Below are 21,546 nucleotides of genomic sequence, written 5' to 3'. Positions count from 1 at the left end.
TCTAGAGTTTACATCTACATCTACACTCTGCGATATAGCTGACAAGTCACAGAAGTTGTGCATGCACAGTAACACCCTTGGCATTGTACCACCATGTTTGTTTACAAATGCCTGTTTGATCTTGAGTGTTCTGTGGAGTCAATTGTTGTATTCTTTGCACTTTGTGGGTTTTCCTTTTTTTTGTACAAAGGGCCAAGTGCACCAGAACATAAAACGGTAAAGTCTTGGGAAGCCATTGCAAATTCTGAACAGCTGTGCATTACCAGACACACAGATACAAATCACAAAATGTAAATGCATGATCACACGTGTATGACTTGCAAGTAGCTTACTTCTACGAGTGCCAGTACATGTCCCAGATATGTCTATATATGTCGCGCATACTTGAACCGATACAAATCCGAGATGTAAATGTACCTTTAGGGTTTCTTCTCATTTTATTCATGTGTGAAGTATGGGGAGGGTGATTGTTTGAATGCCTCTGTGTGCTTATTCTAATTTTGTCCTCATGATGTCTGTGTGAGCAATACATAGAGGGTTGTAGTATTTTCCTAGAGTCATCATTTAAAGCCAGTTCTTGAAACGTTGTTACTAGACTTTCTTGGGTTAGTTTATGCATATCTTCAAGAGTCTGCCAGTTCAGTTTCTTTGGCTCCTCAGTAACACTCTCCCACAGATCAAACAGACCTGTGACTATTCGTGCTGTCCTTCTCTGTATATGTTCAGTATCACCTGTTAGTCCTATTTGAATGGGTCCCCACAGTACCTGTACGAAGTATATGTGAAAACGCACTAGACATTCCAGAAATATGTTTTCTAAATTACTTTTGAAAATTGTAGTTTAACTTTGTAAATAGTGCAGCTGGGCATTACTTTCATTATTGGTTTCAGCATATCTATGAATGCTGTATAAATGTAATGTATTATACCCTCAGATTAAATGAGGATCTACCTCAAACCTCAGTTATGTTGTGATACAGAAATTCTTGTTAAGGATATTTGTGTAATAATGTGCATAAAAAGTAGATTGTAGATTTATCAACACATTACACAACATTTATTTCAACATCTTTATCACCCAACTATATCCTTGAGTCATGCTAGCCGGAAGCATGATGTGTGTAACAGTATCTCAGCAGAGCACAATAAAGATCATTTTGTTTCACCATCCTTTGTACTTAGAAGTAGTTGAAACTATGTACTTGAGCGTTACACACTCTTCCTAGCAAGCAGTTCCCCACAACCTACAAACCATGCAAATAGTGGACCTAAATGTCTCAGAAGAGAACAAACAATGGAAATATCTTCATATTCATTTCAATTTGAATGTTGTTATCTATTTTCAAGAGAAACTTACTGAAATCTTGAAGTTGGGAACACTTGTGGTTTCTCCCGTCATGTAGGTTATTATTATTATTTCTCATTCGATCTGCCAGATACGTTGTAGAAAGAACAGATAAGATTAATATAAATCATAATAAACGTTTGGAACTTACAATGTGGAAACAAATTATATCAGTTATTACATTACAATTATGTAGAAATTTTACAGCATTAGATTTTGAAAATTGTAATTTCAACAAACCACCAAATACAGATTTTATGCAAACAAGTATGCCTAGTGACAGTAATAGCATATTTAAAACAAGCACAAGTCCGTATAGAAAGGTCTGAAAGCTAAAACTGCTTTGTAGAAGAGTGTCATTAATGTACTTTCATTGAGTTGTCACAATAAAGCATTCAGAAGTAGCTTTCCGTAATGGACTCAATCCAAAAGCCCTGCTAATACATTTCTGTGGCCTTCATATCCTGGTCAAATTTTTTACCCATCTCTTCACTCACAACAAGTTGTTTGGAAAGAAAACTGAATGAGAATACAAAAAGTTTTAGAGACGTACAGCAACTCACGTCTCTGTATGTAACCAGAAACACCATTATGTCTGGTCCTTCTAGAAGGCCTCCTTGTGGCTTGTCAGTTGAAACTGTGAGAAACTTTCTATAAAATGCAGGAATCATTTTGACTCCCTCTTCCTTATGGGTTTTGCAAATACTTTAGCCAGGCCAAGCTTAAAACGGAACACTGGAATCTGCATTCTGAGTAGACAATTTGTGGTTGTGTTCGTTATGTAATATTCTCATGTATTTCACCTGTCCCAAGAGACTAAGGAAATGGGAGCATTTAGTGAAACTCCCCTGTATTCTCATCAACTTGGCATGGACTTTTAAGTCCCAGTTTAGTAAATTACATACATAAATGCATAAATTTGTGTACTTACTGATAATTGACAAAAATATTCTGAACATAGAGTTGTATCATGATTCTCTTGCTCTTCCAACCCAGTGCCTAGCTTATTGTCAAACATCTCTTTCTCCTTGCTGTTTTGATATTTCCTTTTTTTACTTTTGCAGAATTTTTTTAGTATATTGTAGTCATCAATTTTGCACATGAATTAAAATCATTTTTTTTTTTGTTACACCACCTTACAGTCACATGTAAAATATCAAGAGATTCCAAGATTACAGAAGTATGAGTTTCTCTGGATTCAGGGATGGAAGATAAAAGATAATGTGCAAATGGATAATATTACAGAGGAGTTATTTAATGGTGGAAAGGCACATCAAAAAGTGGCAGTTATTGTTGTGGTGTCATTGAACTTGGAACTTTCATCAACACTGACTAAGAGCATAAGTTTGATAGCTGAGTGACAAGTAATCACTAATTAGTGTACTTACCTGCTGCTCAACAGTAAATAATGTAGAACTAATTTTTGTTATGATTTTATGACTCGTAGTGTATAATACCCATGGAACAAGTGCAATTTTCAGGTGCATTTACACTGGTCAACCAGAACATTATGGCCACCGACCTACTATCAATATAATGTGTCCAGTTGATAGCAGGGTCACCTGGTGAGGAATGACTGCTAGTCAGACACATGCATGATGCACATAGTACCACTGAGCGTGCTGTCTGTGTGTAGAATGGGGAAGGCACATTATCTATCTGAGTTTGACTGAGGGCAGATTGTGATGGCCCTGAGGCTCAGCAAGAGCATTCAGGAAACTACACGACTTGTCAGGTGTTTGAGGAGTGCTGTGGTGAGTGTCTTCAACATTTGGGGAAACCAGGGTGAAATCACATCCAGACGTGGTGGGATTGCGTGTCCACCTCTCATTACAGATTTCGGACGTCATAGGCTGGGCAGACTGGTAAAATAGGATAGGCGGTGAACTGCACCAAAAATAACATCAGACTTTAATGCTGGGGAGTGTAAAAGTGTGTCTGAACACTCCTAACGAAGGGCCTCTACAGCCGACAATACATGCATGTGACAGTGCTAACACCACGATGTTGGCAACTACAACTGAAATGGGCACGTGACCATTGGCACTGGACCTTGGCGCAGAGAGAGAGCATTGCATTGTTTGATGAGTACCAACACCTTCTTCATCATGCCAATGGGAGGGCACGAATCCTTTGTTTTCCGGGGAAACAGCTCCTTGACACCCGTAGTGGCGGATGGAGACAAGCTGGCGTTGGCTCCATTATGCTCTAGGGAACATTCACGTGGGCATCCATTGGTCCAGTGGAGGTCGTGCAAGGCACTATGACAGCCGAGGAATATCGTACACTAGTTGCAGATGACATACACCCCTTCATGACGATTGTGTGTCCCAATGGCAGTGGCATTTTTCAACAAGATAATGTGCCATGTCACAAGGCCAGGAGTGTGATGGAATGGTTTGAGGAACACAGTGGTGAGTTCCTGTTGATGTGCTGGCCCCTCAACTCTCCAGATCTGAACTTGATTGAATACATCTGGGATGTGATTGAATGTGGAATCAGAGATCATCGCCGCCACCCTGGAATTTACGGGAATTAGGTGACTTGTGTATGCAGATGTGGTGCCAACTCCCTCCAGCAACGTGCCAAGGCCTCATTGGTTTCATGCCATGACATGTCACTTCTGTTATCCATGCCAAAGGTGAACATCCTGGCTATTAGTCAGGTGGTCATAATGTTTTGGCTGATAAGTGTATATCAGTATAATAATTTCAGTGGATTCTGTTGTATAGCTGTCACCTGTTTTCAGAGTTATCACTAGACCCAATAAATTTCACCCTTGGCCACATGCCTAATATAGTTGCTACAGTTAGCGTAATAATTCTAGATCCAAAATAACAATGTATTCTTGCACTGTTCGCCACAGTTGATTTATTGTTTCCCAAGATTGTAATTGAAGGTTCTCCATAATGTCAGCCTAACTATATTAACAATAATGTGAGGAGTCATCAGAAACTACATATGGTTCGGATAGCTCTTTAAACTGTAGGTCCCCTTCTTTCTGGATGGATAACTTGGGTAGATTAGGTACGCATAGGTGTCACTTGGAATGTGTGTGTTCTTTTTGTTTTGTGGCTTAATAACATTAATGGATCAAAATTGGTCCAATATTGGTATCATGGCTAAATTTCATCTGTTTGCAAATAAAATAGCTACTAATTTTAATTACAGGGTACTCACACAGTGACAATGATATGTATATCAACATTTAAACAACATTATTGTCTCCCAAACTAGGTTACGTGTGAACTGCAGTGGTGAAATGCAGAATCTTAGAATTTACAAGAATCGAAATGACATGCCTCCTGCAATGAGACCCAAGAGAGAATTTGGTATATCGCCACTTACACATACAACACTTTTTAATCAGAGAACAAGACGCAGCATACTTCGGCATGACAAACAAGGTATTTTTCTCTTAATTTTGTCATGAAAGAGTTATTTTTGTACTTTTTTATCAGGGCCGTTTCGTCATCTTCATTAATTGCTTTATAGCTTACAACAGTATGGTCATTTAAATTCCAACTTCTGTAAATTCTTTTCTTGACATGGCATTAAGTCAGAAGACATAGTATTTTGGGAAAGAATCAACAAAATGTTGAGGTAATTATATGCATATTTTGTTACAAATTTGTATCTGTGGTGTCTCATCAGTTTATTGAATCTCGGTGAGATTAATTTACTCGCTGGTTCTCTCTCTGTCAGGCTCCCCCTCCCCCTCCCCCTCCCCCTCCCCTCCCCTCCCCTCCCCTCCCCTCCCCTCCCCTCCCCTCCCCTCCCTTCCCCGTGTGTGTGTGTGTGTGTGTGTGTGTGTGTGTGTGTAAAAGGGACCTTTTTGTTTTAGTTTGCTTCCATATACTATTTTGATTTGTGTACTTAACAAATTATATAGACAGTTTTCTCAAAGGCGGACATTACATTTGATGAATGAATGAATTCAAAAGTCACACTGATACCTTTTAGGAAGTAATTCCAAGTTTTATGTTTCTGGAAAGCCACCTTCACACCTTGTCTAAGTACTTTCCTTCAAGTTGTATTCACAGATGCACATTCTAAACGTACTTGAGCCATAATATGCCTTTCTAGAAAGGATGCTCAGAAATACTCTGTGCGTAGAGGCAGCGACTTGTAGTGACTAAAAATAAGTTCACAGATAGTTTCTTTTCCTTTGGAAAGAGAAAGATGTTGCATCAGGAGAGACTGTGAACATAAGGTGGATGTTTTGGACACCTCAACAAGGTTTGTGTTTTGGCTCCCTTTTAGTGAAACAAGATGTCTGCACAGACCTTATCTGGTATGGAGGCAGCCGATGTCAAGGATGGGAGAGGGATCACTTTTGAGTGCCTGAAGGGAGGTGGTTTTAAACGAAAAGAGAGACTTAAAGGAAACTCAGGGTGTATTCTGGAAATACATTATAGATGAGACCTCATCTGGGCTGGACTGTAGGGGAGTACGCGTCTGAGTTTTAGTCGAAATACGGAAATAGGAAGGAGACAGAAAGGTGGTTCATGTTTAAACTAGCCAGTGGTTGGTCGGGGAGAGCAGAGACAGAGTCAGGGAGCATGAGATTGCCTGCACTGCCTGAAAGGAAGAAACCAAGAGCACCTGCTCTGTCCCGGGGCAAGAACTCAAGAGAGAGAAACAACTGCTCTCTGGAATTCAGGATATGGTCGGTAGCAACCACATGATCCCTTTCTCATATCTCCCTATTGGCTAGTTGGTGGCAGGGGCACGTTTTAGTGTATTCAGCAGAGGGCTGAAAAGGTATCCTGTCAACAGATTTTACCAGAAAAAAATCCTTCTGTTCTGGGGAAACAGGTCGGTTGGTCATATGGGCACTGGAAGAACTCGTGCAAGTTTCCAAGTCTAATAAATTGTCCATGAAATACTCGTACATTTCTTTTAGGTCCACTGTTGGCTAAATCTCATGAATTCTGTTGAAAAACATAAGGAACATACTTCAGTATACCAAACTACAGTTTTTCTCCCATCTTTGTTCAAGTGTCATTTTGGCAATAGTCAGTTGCAGGAAATTGACATTCAATGCTGTGAGCTTATTCCATATCTTATTGCCATCACAGAGCTGTATCTCCTATGAGAGATCTTTATGGAAGCATTGTATTTTTTTGTTTGCTCCTGGAACAATGTTATCATGTCAACCTTGTAAGAGAATTGTATTGTGTGTGTAGTGTGCCAGTTGCCTGTTTACTAGCCTGTGGACTGTAGGCAGGAAATGCGACTTTCAGGGTGTTATTTGGCGCTGTTCCTGCTGTATTAATTTCTTTCCTTGCTACCTGTGGCACCTCCCCTTGTGCCCTGTAGGTGTTAAGACATTGGTATCTCAGGCCTGACTGCATTCCATAGAAATCCATAATTGCAGGTGAGTAGGTCTACTTCTGATGTGGACACTTGACATTTATTTATGGAAGCGTCGACTAAGCGTCAACCAGGTTTTACAGTGTGAGGGTTCATGGCAACAAAATGCAACTTCTTGCAGTTTTGAGTCCGGTGCTGGTCGGACGACTACCGTACAAAATCTCAAAAAAACTCTTCTTGTGGTGTTTTCAGGCTACTGGTAGAACGTCCTTATACTGTGCAACTACTTTCCATGAAATTATTTGATTAACAAAAGTGATATGTTATCCCTCTATAATTACTACAATCCATTTTGTCGCCCTTCTTAAAAATTGGGATCAGAATCGACTCCTGCCACTCTTCAGGTATCATCTCCGAGTTCCATACTTTAGTTATCACTTTGTGAACTACTTCCACCAATTTCTGTCCCCCATTTTTAACTAATTCTGCAGTTATGCAATCTGATCCTGGTGCTTTATGGTTTTTCAATTTGTTGATTGCATCTCTTACTTCCTTTAACATTGGCTCCAGTATCTGGGGTTCTGCTGTATGTATATCGTATGCCTGCTCATTTCCTGCTTCCTGGTGTACATTTAATAGATGCTCAAAATACGCCCTCCATTTACTTAATATAGCACTGGGGTCTGTCAGTATTCCCCTGGCATCCCCTCGAAGTGCATTTGTCCTAGCCTTGAACCCCTTCCTATACCCATTTATGTCTAGGTAAAGTTCTCTAATGTTTTCTGTTTTACTGTTCGTTTCCATTTTTTTAATTTGATTGTTCAAATAATCCCTCTTCTTTGCCCATAGCCTACAACCAACTTCCCTTCTCATATTCAAGAATATTCACCCTGCGTCAAATTTTGGAAAAGAAATGGGAATACAATAAACCAGTTCATAATCTTTTCATAGATTTTATAAAACCATATTGTTATAACTTCAAGTTGAATAAATACAGGGTGTTACAAAAAGGTACGGCCAAACTTTCAGGAAACATTCCTCACACACAAAGAAAGAAAATATGTTATGTGGACATGTGTCCGGAAACGCTTACTTTCCATGTTAGAGCTCATTTTATTACTTCTCTTCAAATCACATTAATCATGGAATGGAAACACACAGCAACAGAATGTACCAGCATGACTTCAAACACTTTGTTACAGGAAATGTTCAAAATGTCCTCTGTTAGCGAGGATACATGCATCCACCCTCCATCGCATGGAATCCCTGATGCGCTGATGCAGCCCTGGAGAATGGCGTATTGTATCACAGCCATCCACAATACGAGCACGAAGAGTCTCTACATTTGGTACCGGGGTTGCGTAGACAAGAGCTTTCAAATGCCCCCATAAATGAAAGTCAAGAGGGTTGTGGTCAGGAGAGCGTGGAGGCCATGGAATTGGTCCGCCTCCGCCACCGAATCTGTTGTTGAGAAGCATACGAACACTTCGACTGAAATGCACAGGAGCTGTGCATGAACCACATGTTGTGTCGTACTTGTAAAGGCACATGTTCTAGCAGCACAGGTAGAGTATCCCGTACGAAATGATGATAACGTGCTCCATTGAGCGTAGGTGGACGAAACTAAAATGAGCTCTATCATGGAAATTAAGCGTTTCCGGACACATGTCCACATAACATCTTTTCTTTATTTGTGTGTGAGGAATGTTTTCTGAAAGTTTGGCCGTATCTTTTTGTAACACCCTGTATATTTCAAGGAAGACGCAATACATGAAAGTCACAGATCAAGTAAACAGAGTAAGACGTGTGTACACTTTAACAGTCAAATCATAACTGAGTCTGAGTCTAGTGGCCGCTGGCTGGCTGGCCGCTTAGGTGGTGCTGCTGCTGCATGGCTGGCAGACAGCGCCGCATGTAGAGGACACGCGTAACTGCGCGGCGGCACTTTGAAAGATCGGCGAGTCACAACACTTTTCCCCCCTTTGAAGTTTTTGCACAGGTCTTGATGGAGGTGGCCTGTAGATTGCTAACGTCCATAGGTGTTGTTTGACTGGCCGTAAAGTCTCGAGGAGGAGGCTTCTCGTACGGACGGAAGTGTCCCCTGTGATAACAGGTCGAGATGACAGGAGACGTGGGGGTTGAATCTGCTGGGGCCTCGAGCACCAATCTGCCCGTTGCGGCAATTCCGGTTGTTATAACAGGAGTAATGGGCGATGTGTCCACGTCTGTAGGAGAAGGAGGCAAGTAGAGTTGCTCCGACAGATGATGGTCATCTGGTTCCTGCATGGGCATGTCTCCTGGTGGCATCAGTTCTTGTGCTGGCACCGATATGATTGTGAGAGGACTGTGTTGTTAGTAATTAGAGATTCCAGTATCCCAAGCGTCAGGTAGAGCCGAAGGTGGTGTAGCAGCATCCGGAACAGGTGTTGCCGGCACACAAGGCTGGAGCTGGTCCGAATGACACACTACAACACCCGTGCCCGTCTGGATTTCATACAAGCGTTGGCCACGGTATCGTAAGATGCGGCCAGGACTCCATTTTGGCCGCCTGCCATATCCCCATACCCATAGAAGGTCGTCGATGGTAAACCGGCCAAGTGAAGGCACCCGTGGCCGTGAGATGGAAGGCCGCAGAAGATGAAGTAGCATGCGGGGCTGTCGGCCATGTAAGATCTCAGCCGGGCTGTGGTCGCCCATGGCGGTGAAACGGTAAGAAGCCAGAAATTGGGGAAGCCATCATCAGCAGTAAGGAGTTTCCTCATTTGAGCCTTAAATGTGCGGTCCAGTCGTTCAGCCTCATCGTTTGACTGTGGATGCAATGGAGGGGCCATGACATGCATGACGTCATGATGGGCACAAAAATCTGCAAAATCGGAAGAGGCAAATTGTGGACAATTATCAGTAACAAGAGTAGAGGGAAGGCCTTCCAAAGAGAAAATGCGAGTTAGAGCATTGGTGGTTGCCGCGGTGGTAGGCGATGTGCAACGGACAATGAAAGGAAAGTTAGAGTAGGTGTCAATAACAAGAAGCCAATAAGTACCTAAAAAAGGTCCCACGAAGTCAGCATGAATACGCTCCCAGGGCTTCTCAGGCGAAGGCCACGGTGACAAAGATGACTTGGGGGCAGCGGCCTGTGACGCACAAGGGCCGCAGGCAGCGATCATATGTGCGATTTCAGAGTCAATGCCGGGCCAGTACACATGACAGCGCACCAGAGATTTTGTGCGAGAGACACCCCAGTGCCCTTGGTGAAGGGGGCGCAAGACTGAAGCACGCAAAGACGCAGGTACCACAACACGCGGCGAAGCATTTTCAGTGGAAAGGAGGATACCACCACCCCTTGCTTTAATTTTGGCATTTACAATATGAGTATAGTAGTGTTTTTTAACGAGCAGTGTGTTTAAACTTCTATTTGGTAACAATGGAGCTTCCATCAAATGGTGATTTGTATAACATTTGAGGTTCAGTAATACATCAGGGTTCAATTCTTAAATATTATTGTTTTCCATTTTTCGTGGTTGTAACTTATTGTGTGTAAATTACTGTCTTAATTAGCCTTCTTGAAACATTGATTCAGATCCTTTAAGTAGCATTACCAGTACATGAGTTAATTACAGTGTACAACATTTCTGATGGATCAACTTCCACTATGTTCCTAGGTGTCTAATTAACCCTTTTTGCTGTGGTATCTGACCATAACTGAATATTTATATGTATGTTCCCATATAGGAAAGAGTCTTATTATCTATACTTTTACATCAATTATCAATACTAGATAATAGAGTCTTCCCTTTATAGGAGGGAGGACCTTATTTTCACCATCAATTATACCATAAGAACTAGTGAACATTAAATTGATTAGGAGTTTACTGAGGCTTGACTGCCTCTGACATTATCGTTATTTGACTGGAAACATTTTGATCCATTGGTGCCCTGTCAAGGTCCATATATTATTCTTGCACACTGACCAAAATCGGCAATCAAGAGCAAATAGTCTACTTATAACTACTTTCCCCTAGAAAACTATACAAACCATCACCCAAAAATTATTTCACCAAAACAGATAGAATCATCTTACCCCACAAAAAAGGATTACTTATTACTAAATAAGTAATGATCATAGATTATTAACCTGTATGTCATTATTACAGTTTTGTTTCAAAGAGTGGAGAAATATTGAAAGGTGATTGGTAGTTAGAGGGCAAACATGTCATTTGCCATGGATATTGTTTGCAATGCAACAAAACTTATGAACTCTTATAACTGTATTAATAAGCTCAGTCACTCCACAACACTACATTAACAAAGGAAGAGAAAATTTTCATTTTACGGAGCAACTTTATAGTCTTTATATAAAAGCAATAAAGAATAATTCACCCATACAAGAGTAGTTGTGCTAGTAGTACTCATTATGTACCTGAATATCTGTGTGTGTGTTCCCGTCTCCCCCCACCGTAAGGCAGTCGACCATTGTGGTTCACTTCGAAAACTGACATTATCTATAACTGTTCAGTTATTATTTGTTATGAAAGGTTGCAAGTCTTGAGTATTAAAAATACCTTTCACCTTTTTAGTAGTTGGGCCATTCAGTATTGCGCTTTGGGGGAATGCATTCTTGTAATTACAGGAGGTCCTTCATACAATGGGCAGAACTTAATTTATCAATTTCTCATTCTTAGAACTATTTTTATGGCGTTTCAATAATACCAGGTCCCTAGTCTTATAGTATGTTGGACTCCCTTTTTCCACCTCTTTTTCCTTCTTTACTTAATAATTCCTCAATATTATTTCTTGTCACATTTGTGAGGGTTCATTTACTTTGGGCTCTTCTATATGTTTCAACATAGATTCTCCCTCAACTTGTCTACCCCTACTTCTAATGGAGATATTTTAGTGACTGAATGAGGCATTTTGTTCAGTGTTTTTTGAATTCCCCCACCAGATCTACCCACATAGATTGTTGGGTTGCACAATACGTGCGACGCAACCTATTTAGTGCACATGTAATTTCCTTGGCCATATTTCCTTGTGGGCGATATCTGGAAGTTAATATATCATTTACTATCTCCTCAGCCAGAATTCTTTGAATTGCTTAGATGTAAATAGGGTGCCGTTGTCTGATAGCAAATTCTTTGGTTTCCCCACATGTTTAAAGTAATTACTCTTGAGCTTCGACACAGTGCAGTTGGTTGTGGTGCTTCTCAGTGGATACAACTGAAATTTGACCAACATTCAACCACAGTGAAGACGTACACCATTCCTCCCCACCCTCAAGGCAGTGGACCGCAGAAGTCCACAGCCATTAAATCCCAAAATGCTTGTGGTATTATGGAGTAGATCAAGGTGCACATCTTCCAGGTTCGTGTTTTGCCTGTCTGACATGTACTACTTGATTCAGAATTTTTCTAACTTGCCTGGACATGTTTCTAAAATGATAACCCTTTCTGATGTGCATTATGCACTTTTTCAATCCAGGATGAGCTTACCCTAAATGAATATACCAGGTTATTAGATCTATTTTATTCTTAGGAATACATAGTAACCAATTGTTAATATTTTTGTTTTTATGGAAAAGTTTAAGGAGCTTCCAGTCATTATTGTCATTTGGATTTTGTTCTAAGTAATGAATATAGTTGCCCAACACATCGTGATTTTGTCATTCCATTTCTAAAGTTTTACTAAGCAATTTATTATTTTTTTTTTTAATTGTTCACTTTCAAGAAGTAAATCATAAAATTACCTCTCTCCTTTATGTCTTCCATAGGTTTTAATCTACTGGTAATCTTGACAGTGCTTCTGTCACAACATTGTCTGTATCCTTTACATAGTGTATTTAAAAATTAAATTCTTAAAGGAATAACACCCAGTGTGTCAACTGTTTGTATAAAAGCTTACTTTTAAGTGGGAAGCTCAATGCACTATGGTCGGTGTGCACTATTGTTTCATGTCCCGCTACACAGTATTTAAACTTCTTGAATGACCAAACAACTGCCAGCATCTCCTCTGTAATTCCGTAATTCATGAGATGTAAACATCCTACTAGCAGATGCAATCGGGCAGTATTTCATTCTATTCACAGAACGTATTTCTTGATAGGGATGGGATCCAGTGCCATATTCTGATGTGTTGGTAGCCAGATGAGAAGATTCTTTAGAGTTAGGATGTACCAGTAGTGGTGCTTCCACCAAACTAGTTTTCATGTTGTTAAACTCTGACCTACATTCCTGTGTCCACTGGCAAGAGGTGTTTTGCTTTAGTAACATTAATAAATGAGGTGTGTTCAGCACCCCCTGTAGTAAAAACTTACTGTAATAACCTATCATGACTTTAATTGTTTCTTAATAGATGGTTCTAGACATTTGGTTATAGCATTCAATGTATGTAGGTCTGGTTTTTATACCTTCAGTATTTAATACATGACCTAAGAATTTAACTTCATGACATAATTATGATTTTAAGAGCATAATAGGTATTCTCTGTGAATACAATCTTGCAGAAAGTTGTTTTAACGGTTGAAGCTGTTCAGTCCAGTTTTTGGAAATGACTGCAATGTCATCCACGTAGTCTTAGATCTTTCCACATAATTCCTCAGCTATGGCTCTATCCAAATCTTTAATAAATACAGATAGTGAGATCTTGAGCCCAAGCTCTTCAGCCCCAATGGATGTACCTTAAAAATAAAAAATAAATATAAAATATCCTAGACTATGCATGTAACTTGATCTGCCAGTAGCCCACGTTAAACCCATCGTGCTTATATATTTTGCTCCTGTAAGTTTTGACAATAATCCTTTGATGATAGGAGGTCTGTATTGTTCTGGTTCTATGATTTTATTAACTGTCCTTGCATCTAGTACTAACCATACCAATCCATCTGGTTTTCTGACAATAAATGATAGACTGTTATAACAACTGTTTGATGGTTCAATAGTCCCTACTTTCATTGCTGCTGTTATGGGATGTAAAAAAAACAAACACCATCTGAACAGGCCTTGAAGGCCGAACAGTACTGACTGGCTGTCATGTCGTCCTCAGCCCTTACACGTTGCCAGATGTGGACGCGGAGGGGCAAGTGGTCAGTGTAGTAACACTGTTCACGTTTACGTCGCACTTCACTTAGCGTAGACCGGGACTGGGTCCTAGGCATGCCCGATGTTGACTCACTGGGCACGGCCCGTGCTGCTGGAGTTGTTGTTGTTGTTCTTGTTGTTACGCCGGCAGAGGTCGCGTCCGAATTCTCGCGTGCCCTCTGGTGGACGGGACTCTACTTGCGGCAACTACCGCCCGTGACGCGCTGTGCCAATGTGCGCCTCCCGCAATCTTTCTGGTGGCTACTACACTCCTCCTCCTTCGGGGGGTGAAGCCACTGTGATCCACTGCGTCGGAAGGTGGAGCGTCGGGCAGGAGTGATGACCTCCACATCCATTGGATGGCCGGAGTCGAGGGGATCTGCCAACCCTCGAGCTGGAACCTTCGAATACAGCTGGAAGTGACCCACACGAAGAGGCCCCCGTCGTCCCACAACCGGAGCTCGGGACAGAACGGGTGACAAGCTGTCGAACTCCGGATCCCGTCCCACCTCGGGAGGGGCAAGACCCAGTGGTGGGGATGAAGGGGAAGGGACAACCACAGGTGAACTAGCCCCCGGAGAAACCGAACCTGCTAGGGGGGCCGGCTCTCGCTGGGGCATCTCGAATGATGGCGATGCCGGTGCTGGAGCTACTGGAGGCTGCCAAGGCTGAGAACCATCGCAGTGCGGCAGAGTCACAGCGGGGAGAGGAGGTAACGTCCCCTGTGAAACCAATACAGGTGCCGGCAATGGGGAAGCCGGTGTCCGAGAGGTCAGAGGCTGGGTGCCCGAACGTGGACGTAGCTGATTTTGGTGACGACGTACCACCCGATCCCCCGCCTGCAAGGTATAGAGCCGGCGGCCATTTCGGCGCAGGACCACCGCCGGTATCCAACGTGGATTGCGACCAAACCCACGGGCCCAGACCGACCTACCCAGTGGAAAGCCAGGTACTTCGTTTTGTGAAGACTGGCGAGGACCAGGCCGGAGGAGGTGCAGCAGAGTCCTAGGTTGACGCCCATGGAGGAGCTCTGCGGGGCTGCGATCGCCCATTGGTGTGGTCCGGTATGCCGTCAAGAAAAACGTCAAGGCTTCCTCTGCAGGAAATTCTTGCACATACTTTTTCATCTGCGTCTTAAATGTGCGCACCATGCGCTCGGCTTCCCCATTCGATTGTGGATGGAAGGGGGGAGAGCAAACGTGCCGAATACCGAAGCGCCTACAAAAATCCTGGAAGGTCTGCGAAATAAACTGCGGTCCATTGTCTGAGACCAGGGTGATTGGCAGACCTTCCACAGAAAAGATTTTTGCTAGTGCCTGGATTGCAACTTCTGAAGTGGTTGAGGAGCAGCGAACCACATATGGGAATCGGGAATAAGCATCAATGACAATGAGCCAAAAGCCATTGAGAAACGGGCCCGCAAAATCGATGTGAACACGTTCCCATGCTTGTGTTGCCGGCGGCCATGAAGAGAATGCTGCCCTGGGAGATGCTTGTTGGCTCGCACACTGGGAACAGGCGGCCACCAAGTGCTCAATTTCTCTGTCAATACCGGGCCAGTACACATGTCTGCGAGCCAAGGTTTTAGTACGGGAAACACCCCAGTGCCCCGCATGTAATAACATGAGGACCTCCCTTCGTAAACCTGCAGGAACAACCACGCGAGGAGCTGTATCATCGGTAGCCAGAAGGAGAACCCCTTCCAAGACCGAGAGGCGGTCTCGTAGAAGAAAATAATTACGAAGAGGGTCCGAGGCCCGGCCTGGAGGGCGGGAGGACCACCCCTGCTGAATGAGGCGAACTACTTGCCGTAGAACCGGGTCAGCCGCCGTTTCCCTGGCGACTCGAGAACTAGTGATCGGAAAGCCATCAACTGCTTGGCGGGATGCCACATCCAGATGAAAACACATAATCTCCTCTCGATCGAACGTAGGATCCGGGCCCACCGGATGACGGGAAAGAGCGTCGGCGTTGGCATGCTGCCCTGTAGGGCGAAAATGAATGTCATAATGGTACTTAGAGAGGAACAAGGCCCAGCGCTGTAGTCTGTGGGCCGCCCTATCTGGAATCTGAGAGGTGGGACCAAATAACGATATTAACGGCTTATGGTCAGTGATTAACTGAAACTTCGTGCCGTACAAGAAAGGGTGAAACTTGGTAACAGCGTAGACAATGGCCAAAGCCTCTTTTTCCACCTGGGAGTAATGGGCCTGCGCGGGACTAAGCGTTTTAGACGCAAACGCCAGTGATTGCTCGGAACCGTCTGCGTTGCGATGGGCCAGGACCGCCCCCACCCCAGACTGCGAAGCATCTGTAGCCAGGACCAACGGCTTACGGGGATCAAAAGTAGCCAAACAAGGGGCTGAAGTGAGGAGGCCCTTCAACGAGGTGAACGCTCGCTCGCATGCAGGCGACCAATCAAACGGAACACCCTTGTGCAGAAGGCAGTACAGGGGGTGGGCTATAGTGGAAGCCCTGGGAATAAACCGGTGGTAATAGGCTATCTTGCCTAAAAAAGCTTGTAACTCTTTCAGCGAAGTGGGCCGAGGAAGGTTGACGAAACCTTGGACCAAACTTCCTAGTGGCTGTATGCCATGCCGAGATATGTTGTAGCCCACATACTCAATGGACGGTTGGAAGAAGGTTGACTTACGCAGGTTGCAACGCAAGCTCACAGACCTGAATTTAAGAAAGAGGGTGCGAAGGTTGTGCAAGTGTTCCTTCGTGCTGCGGCCTGTGACAATTATGTCATCCAGGTAATTAATACAACGAGGGATTGTCGACGTGACATGCTCAAGATAACGCTGGAATATCGCCGAGGCACTGGATATTCCAAAAGCCAACCGCTGGTATTGGTAAAGGCCAAACGGGGTGTTGACGACCGCCAGCCGTTTGGAGTCCTCATCAAGAGGTATCTGATGATAAGCCTCCGACAGATCGATTTTCGAAAAATATTGGCCACCCGCTACGGCGGAGAACAATTCATCAGCACGAGGCAAAGGATAGGTGTCCACCACCAATTGGGAATTAATGGTGGCCTTGAAATCGCCACAAAGACGTAAGTTTCCTGAGGGCTTCTTGACAATAACGAGGGGCGAAGCCCACTCACTGGAAGAAACGGGAAGAACGACCCCTAGGGCTGTCAGCCGGTCTAGCTCTTCCTTTACCTGAGGGCGGAGAGCCAAGGGGATCTGTCTCGCGCGTAGAAAACACGGGCGAGCCGACGCCTTCAACGTTAAGTGAGCTTCAAAATCGGAAACACGCCCCAGGCCCTCCTCAAAAATATCTGTAAAGTCTGAGATCCAAGATTCCAATGAGTGATAGGGAACGTCTTCGGAGACCAACTGTATGGTGTCAGCAATAGAAAAACCGAAAGCCTGAAAGGCATCCAGGCCAAAAAGGTTAGCGGAGCTCGCATCACTGACAACAATAAAAGTAATAGGCCGAGTGACTGATTTGTACGTCACGTCGGTAGTGAATTGACCCAGTAGGGGAATGAACTGTTTACCATAACCGCGTAGACGCCGGTAAACTGGCGCCAACGGGGGCGATCCAAGGTCGGAATAAGTTTGTGCATTCAACAACGAAACTGCCGCCCCCGTATCTACTTGCAGTTGTAACCGGCGCGACCGAACCGACACCTCAATAAAGAGTTTGTGGGCCGATGCGTCGGGAGCCTGGCCCGATGAAACTTCCTGAATGTCAACGTCCATGTCCTCTGTACTTGCTTCCTTCGATGCCTTTGAGGCTGAGCGGCAAACTTTAGCAATGTGACCTTTTTTATTACATTTGCGACAAACGGCCCAACGCTGGGGGCACTCTGACCGATCGTGATGTATATAGCACGACGCACAGGACGGCAACAGGGGCCGGCGGCCGGAATTCTGTTTACGCGCCGTGCGGGAGCGGCCGTAACGGCCGGATTGTACCGCTCGCACGTCGTCCACCCCGGACACAGTGGAAGCGGCCGCGCCACCCTGAACCTCCGCGACGTCGCACCACGCTTCCAGCTGTTGACCTGCCGCGTGAGAGACTTCATACGATTGAGCAATGGACAGAACTTCCTCGAGGGAAGGGTCTTCTAACTGCAGGGCCCGTTGCCGGACCTCCCTATCAGGGGCCGAACGAACAATGACGTCGCGTACCATAACGTGGGCATACGACTCTCGCGACTGCTCCGTGACAAAATGACACTTGCGACTAAGACCGTGCAGGGTAGCAGCCCACGTCCGGTAAGACTGATGGGGCTGTTTCTTGCATTGATAGAACTCGACCCGAGCCGCCACAACATACGTGCGGCGGCGATAATATGAAGACAGCAACGAACACAATGCGTCAAAAGTCAAGGACGAGGGTTCCTGCAACGGCGCTAGCTGCCGCAAAACTTGATACAGCGAGGGAGATATCCAAGACAAGAAAAGAGCACGACATACCTCCGCCTTGGCAACATGAAACGCCTGGAAATGCTGCCGAAGGCGATGTTCATATGCGTCCCAATCCTCCGCCGTCTCGTCATACGGGGGAAAGGGAGGAGGGAACTGCGCCGGAGCAGACGGCGTGGAGAGCAACGCCGGAAGCACCTGTTTCATGGTGGCCATGAGTTCCGTCTGCTGCGCAACCAAAACTCGCACCAAATCCTCCATGCCGTGGAGAAACTGCGAAACCGGAACAACGACGCAACACGCGAAAGAACGACCCTACTCGTCGCCAATTGTGTAGTAACACTATTCACGTTTACGTCGCACTTCACTTAGCGTAGACCGGGACTGGGTCCTAGGCATGCCCGATGTTGACTCACTGGGCACGGCCCGTGCTGCTGGAGTTGTTGTTGTTGTTCTTGTTGTTACGCCGGCAGAGGTCGCGTCCGAATTCTCGCGTGCCCTCTGGTGGACGGGACTCTACTTGCGGCAACTACCGCCCGTGACGCGCCGTGCCAATGTGTGCCTCCCGCGATCTTTCTGGTGGCTACTACAGTCAGCACCCTGCTCTTGAGGGGCATGTGGTCAGCACACTGCTTTTCCACCCATTCTCAGTCATCATGACCAGTGCTGCTACTCCTCAATCAAGTAGCTCTACAATTGGCTTCACAAGGGCTGATTGCACCTTGTTTGCATACAGCACTCGGCAGATGGCCGTACAAAAAGTGGTTCATGTGGCTTAACTTTCAGAATTCACTCAATGTCTGTAATTATCTCTGGTTTTAAAGAAAGAAACGTCCATTTTTGTAATCAATGATGATATTGAGTCTAACTTCTCATGTAATGAAGTTCCTGAAGCCTTGTTAACTATATTCATTATATCTTCCTCCTCAACTCTCATATTATAATCTAAAATACAATTCTCTGTATTATTGTACATAACCATTTCAGCAATCAAGGATTTCTTATCATTGCGCAGAGCCATTGCATCAAAATTTAATGTTACTCTTCTCTTATCTATCCCATAATGAAACGTTGGTAAACTCTCATTATAATCTAATAACTCGCTATGTTCTGATAAACAGTCTTCTTCTGTGGCACTACAGTCTAGGATGAACCTTGGCCTTCCCCACGAGCTTCTGCCCTCTATCATGGTCACATGCTACCTCCTCCAGTTTCTGCATCCGAGCTTCCGTAGGTCTTCTTCTACTCCATCCAGCCATCTTGCTTGAGGTCGATCTCACCCTCTTTTTGTTCTTGGACTACCAAAGGGAATCTTCTTTATCACCTCAGGCTCCTCCATTCTTGCCACATTACCTGCCCATCTTATCCTTCCTGATCGTATGATTTTTGTTACAGGAGCATCGGCTTATATAGTGTACAATTCTGCATTTTACCTTTTCCTCCATTGTTCTCTCTCATACACGGGGCCAATTATTCTCCTCAAAGCTTTCCTCTAAATCTGTTGAGCAGCCTTGCATCGGTTTCCTTCACGGGCATGTTTCTGAAGCATAAGTGAGAACTGGTCTAACAAGAGTTTTATAAATGGTGAATTCCGTTGGGCAGCTGAGGAGTCTTGACCGGAATAAATTACTCAAGGCAAAATATGCCTTATTTGCTGATATCAGACTAATCTTAATTTCAGTTGAGATGTCATTAGTGCAAGTGACTGTGGATCCAAGATACTTGAAGCTATCAACTCTTTCAAATGTGTATCCATTCACACTGAAATCTGACGGCATATTGGGTTGATATACTTTCCAACAGGCAATGTATTTAGTTTTATCTTCAATTTATCGCAAGGCCCATCTTCTTACTTGCTCGACTTAAGGCTGTAAAAGCTTCTTTCATTGCTGGTGCTGTCCGTGCTATGATGTCTACGTCATCTGCATATGCTAAAATCTGCACTGACTTGTAAAAGATGGTGCTCATGTTCTATTGGCCTGCTTCCCTAATCACCTTCTCGAGTGCTACATTAAATAATAAGTATGCTAATGCATCTCCTTGACATAGCCCATTTTTTGTTTCCAGGAGGTCTGAGTAATTTCCTCGAACTCAACTGCAGATTCTTACGTCAGACATCATCATTTTAACCATTCTCAGGAGTTTTCCATGTATCCCCATCTCCTGTAAGGCATGAAACAACTGGTTTCTATTGACGCTGTCGTAGGCAGCCTTAAGGTCAATAAAGAGGTGATGCGTTCCAATTCTATATTCAACAGTTTTCTCCAAAATTTGGCTCAGATTGAAAATCTGGTCTATTGTTGACCTTCCTTGTCGAAATCTGCGTTGGTGTATTCAAATTTGTTTATCCACCTGTGGGAACAGCCGATAAAAAATAATATTAGATAACACCTTGTACCCCAGGTCCAGGAGGGTGATTCCATGGCACTCCGTTCGGTCGCCCTTTTTATGAATGGGTCATAGTATTGCTTCATTCCATTCATTTGGCATCCTGTCCTGTTTCCATATGAAAGTGATAAGTTCAAACAGAGACTGCTCTAATGTTGCTACTACACATTCTAGCAATTCTGCAGGAATGCTATCAGTGCCAGAGACCTTGTTATTCTTCAGTTTCCTTAAAGCTTTTTTAACGTCCTCTAACCTTGGGCCATCCAGTAGCTGTTCATCATCCATTCCTTGCTCACAATCATTACAGATATCCTCTGCTTGCTTTGTCTCTCGATTCAGCAGGTCATTAAAGTAGCTCCGCCATCTTTCCAGAGTCTGTTTACTCTCACTTATTATGTTTCCTTCTTCATCTCTAATCTAGCTGGTTATTGGAGCAAATTGTCTTCTAGCATTGTTTACTTTTATAAAGAACTTCCTTGTTTCATTCTTCTTCTTGGACAATTCCATACATTCTATTTCAGCCTTAGTCCATTCCCTTTTCCTTCGACGATGTGTCATCTTTTCGATCCTCCTTTTCTCTCAATAATCGTCCAACAAGCCTCTTGTGCATTTTTCCTGTTCTTTGCTTCAGTCACTCTCTTTTGCTCATCATCAAACCATGGGGGCCTTATTGATTTTCTCTCCATCCCTAGTGTTTCCTTAGCTGAAATGTCTATAGCTCTTTTTATAGTCAGCCATTTTTGTTCTATGTCATTACTGTCTCGCATTGTTACATGTTTTTGTTCTTGTTCCAGGACCTGAGAAACTTTCTGACAGTACGATTAGTAAGTTTCTGTTAATTGCAGTGCTGCAATATTGTACTGTTCTTTCCTAGTGTGTCTTTCTTTCTGGCATTTGATATCCTACTTCCTTATCTTGGCGATTATAAAAAAATGATCTGAATCCACATTAGGACCACAAAAGGTTCAAACATCCAACAAGTTAGATTTATGTCTCTGGTCTATCAGTCCATGATCAATTTGATTAATGGTTCTACCATCAGGTG

General features: G+C 43.8%; 1 protein-coding gene across 2 annotated transcripts in view; it reads left to right on the top strand.

Moving 5' to 3' along the window:
• Positions 1 to 21,546, top strand: part of LOC126248094 (protein GPR107) — a 209,417-nt gene that overhangs the window by 46,806 nt on the left and 141,065 nt on the right. For both annotated transcript variants that reach the window (XM_049948772.1, XM_049948765.1), the window contains exon 4: positions 4,583 to 4,752. In XM_049948772.1, the coding sequence (XP_049804729.1) occupies positions 4,583 to 4,752 (170 nt within the window). The remainder of the gene's footprint in view (positions 1 to 4,582; positions 4,753 to 21,546) is intronic.

The sequence above is a fragment of the Schistocerca nitens genome, chromosome 1 (assembly GCF_023898315.1).
Source record: "Schistocerca nitens isolate TAMUIC-IGC-003100 chromosome 1, iqSchNite1.1, whole genome shotgun sequence".
In the NCBI taxonomy this organism is placed as follows: Eukaryota; Metazoa; Arthropoda; class Insecta; order Orthoptera; family Acrididae; genus Schistocerca; species Schistocerca nitens.
Note: the sequence above shows the minus strand (reverse complement) of the source record. Positions and strands in the feature narration are given on the sequence as shown.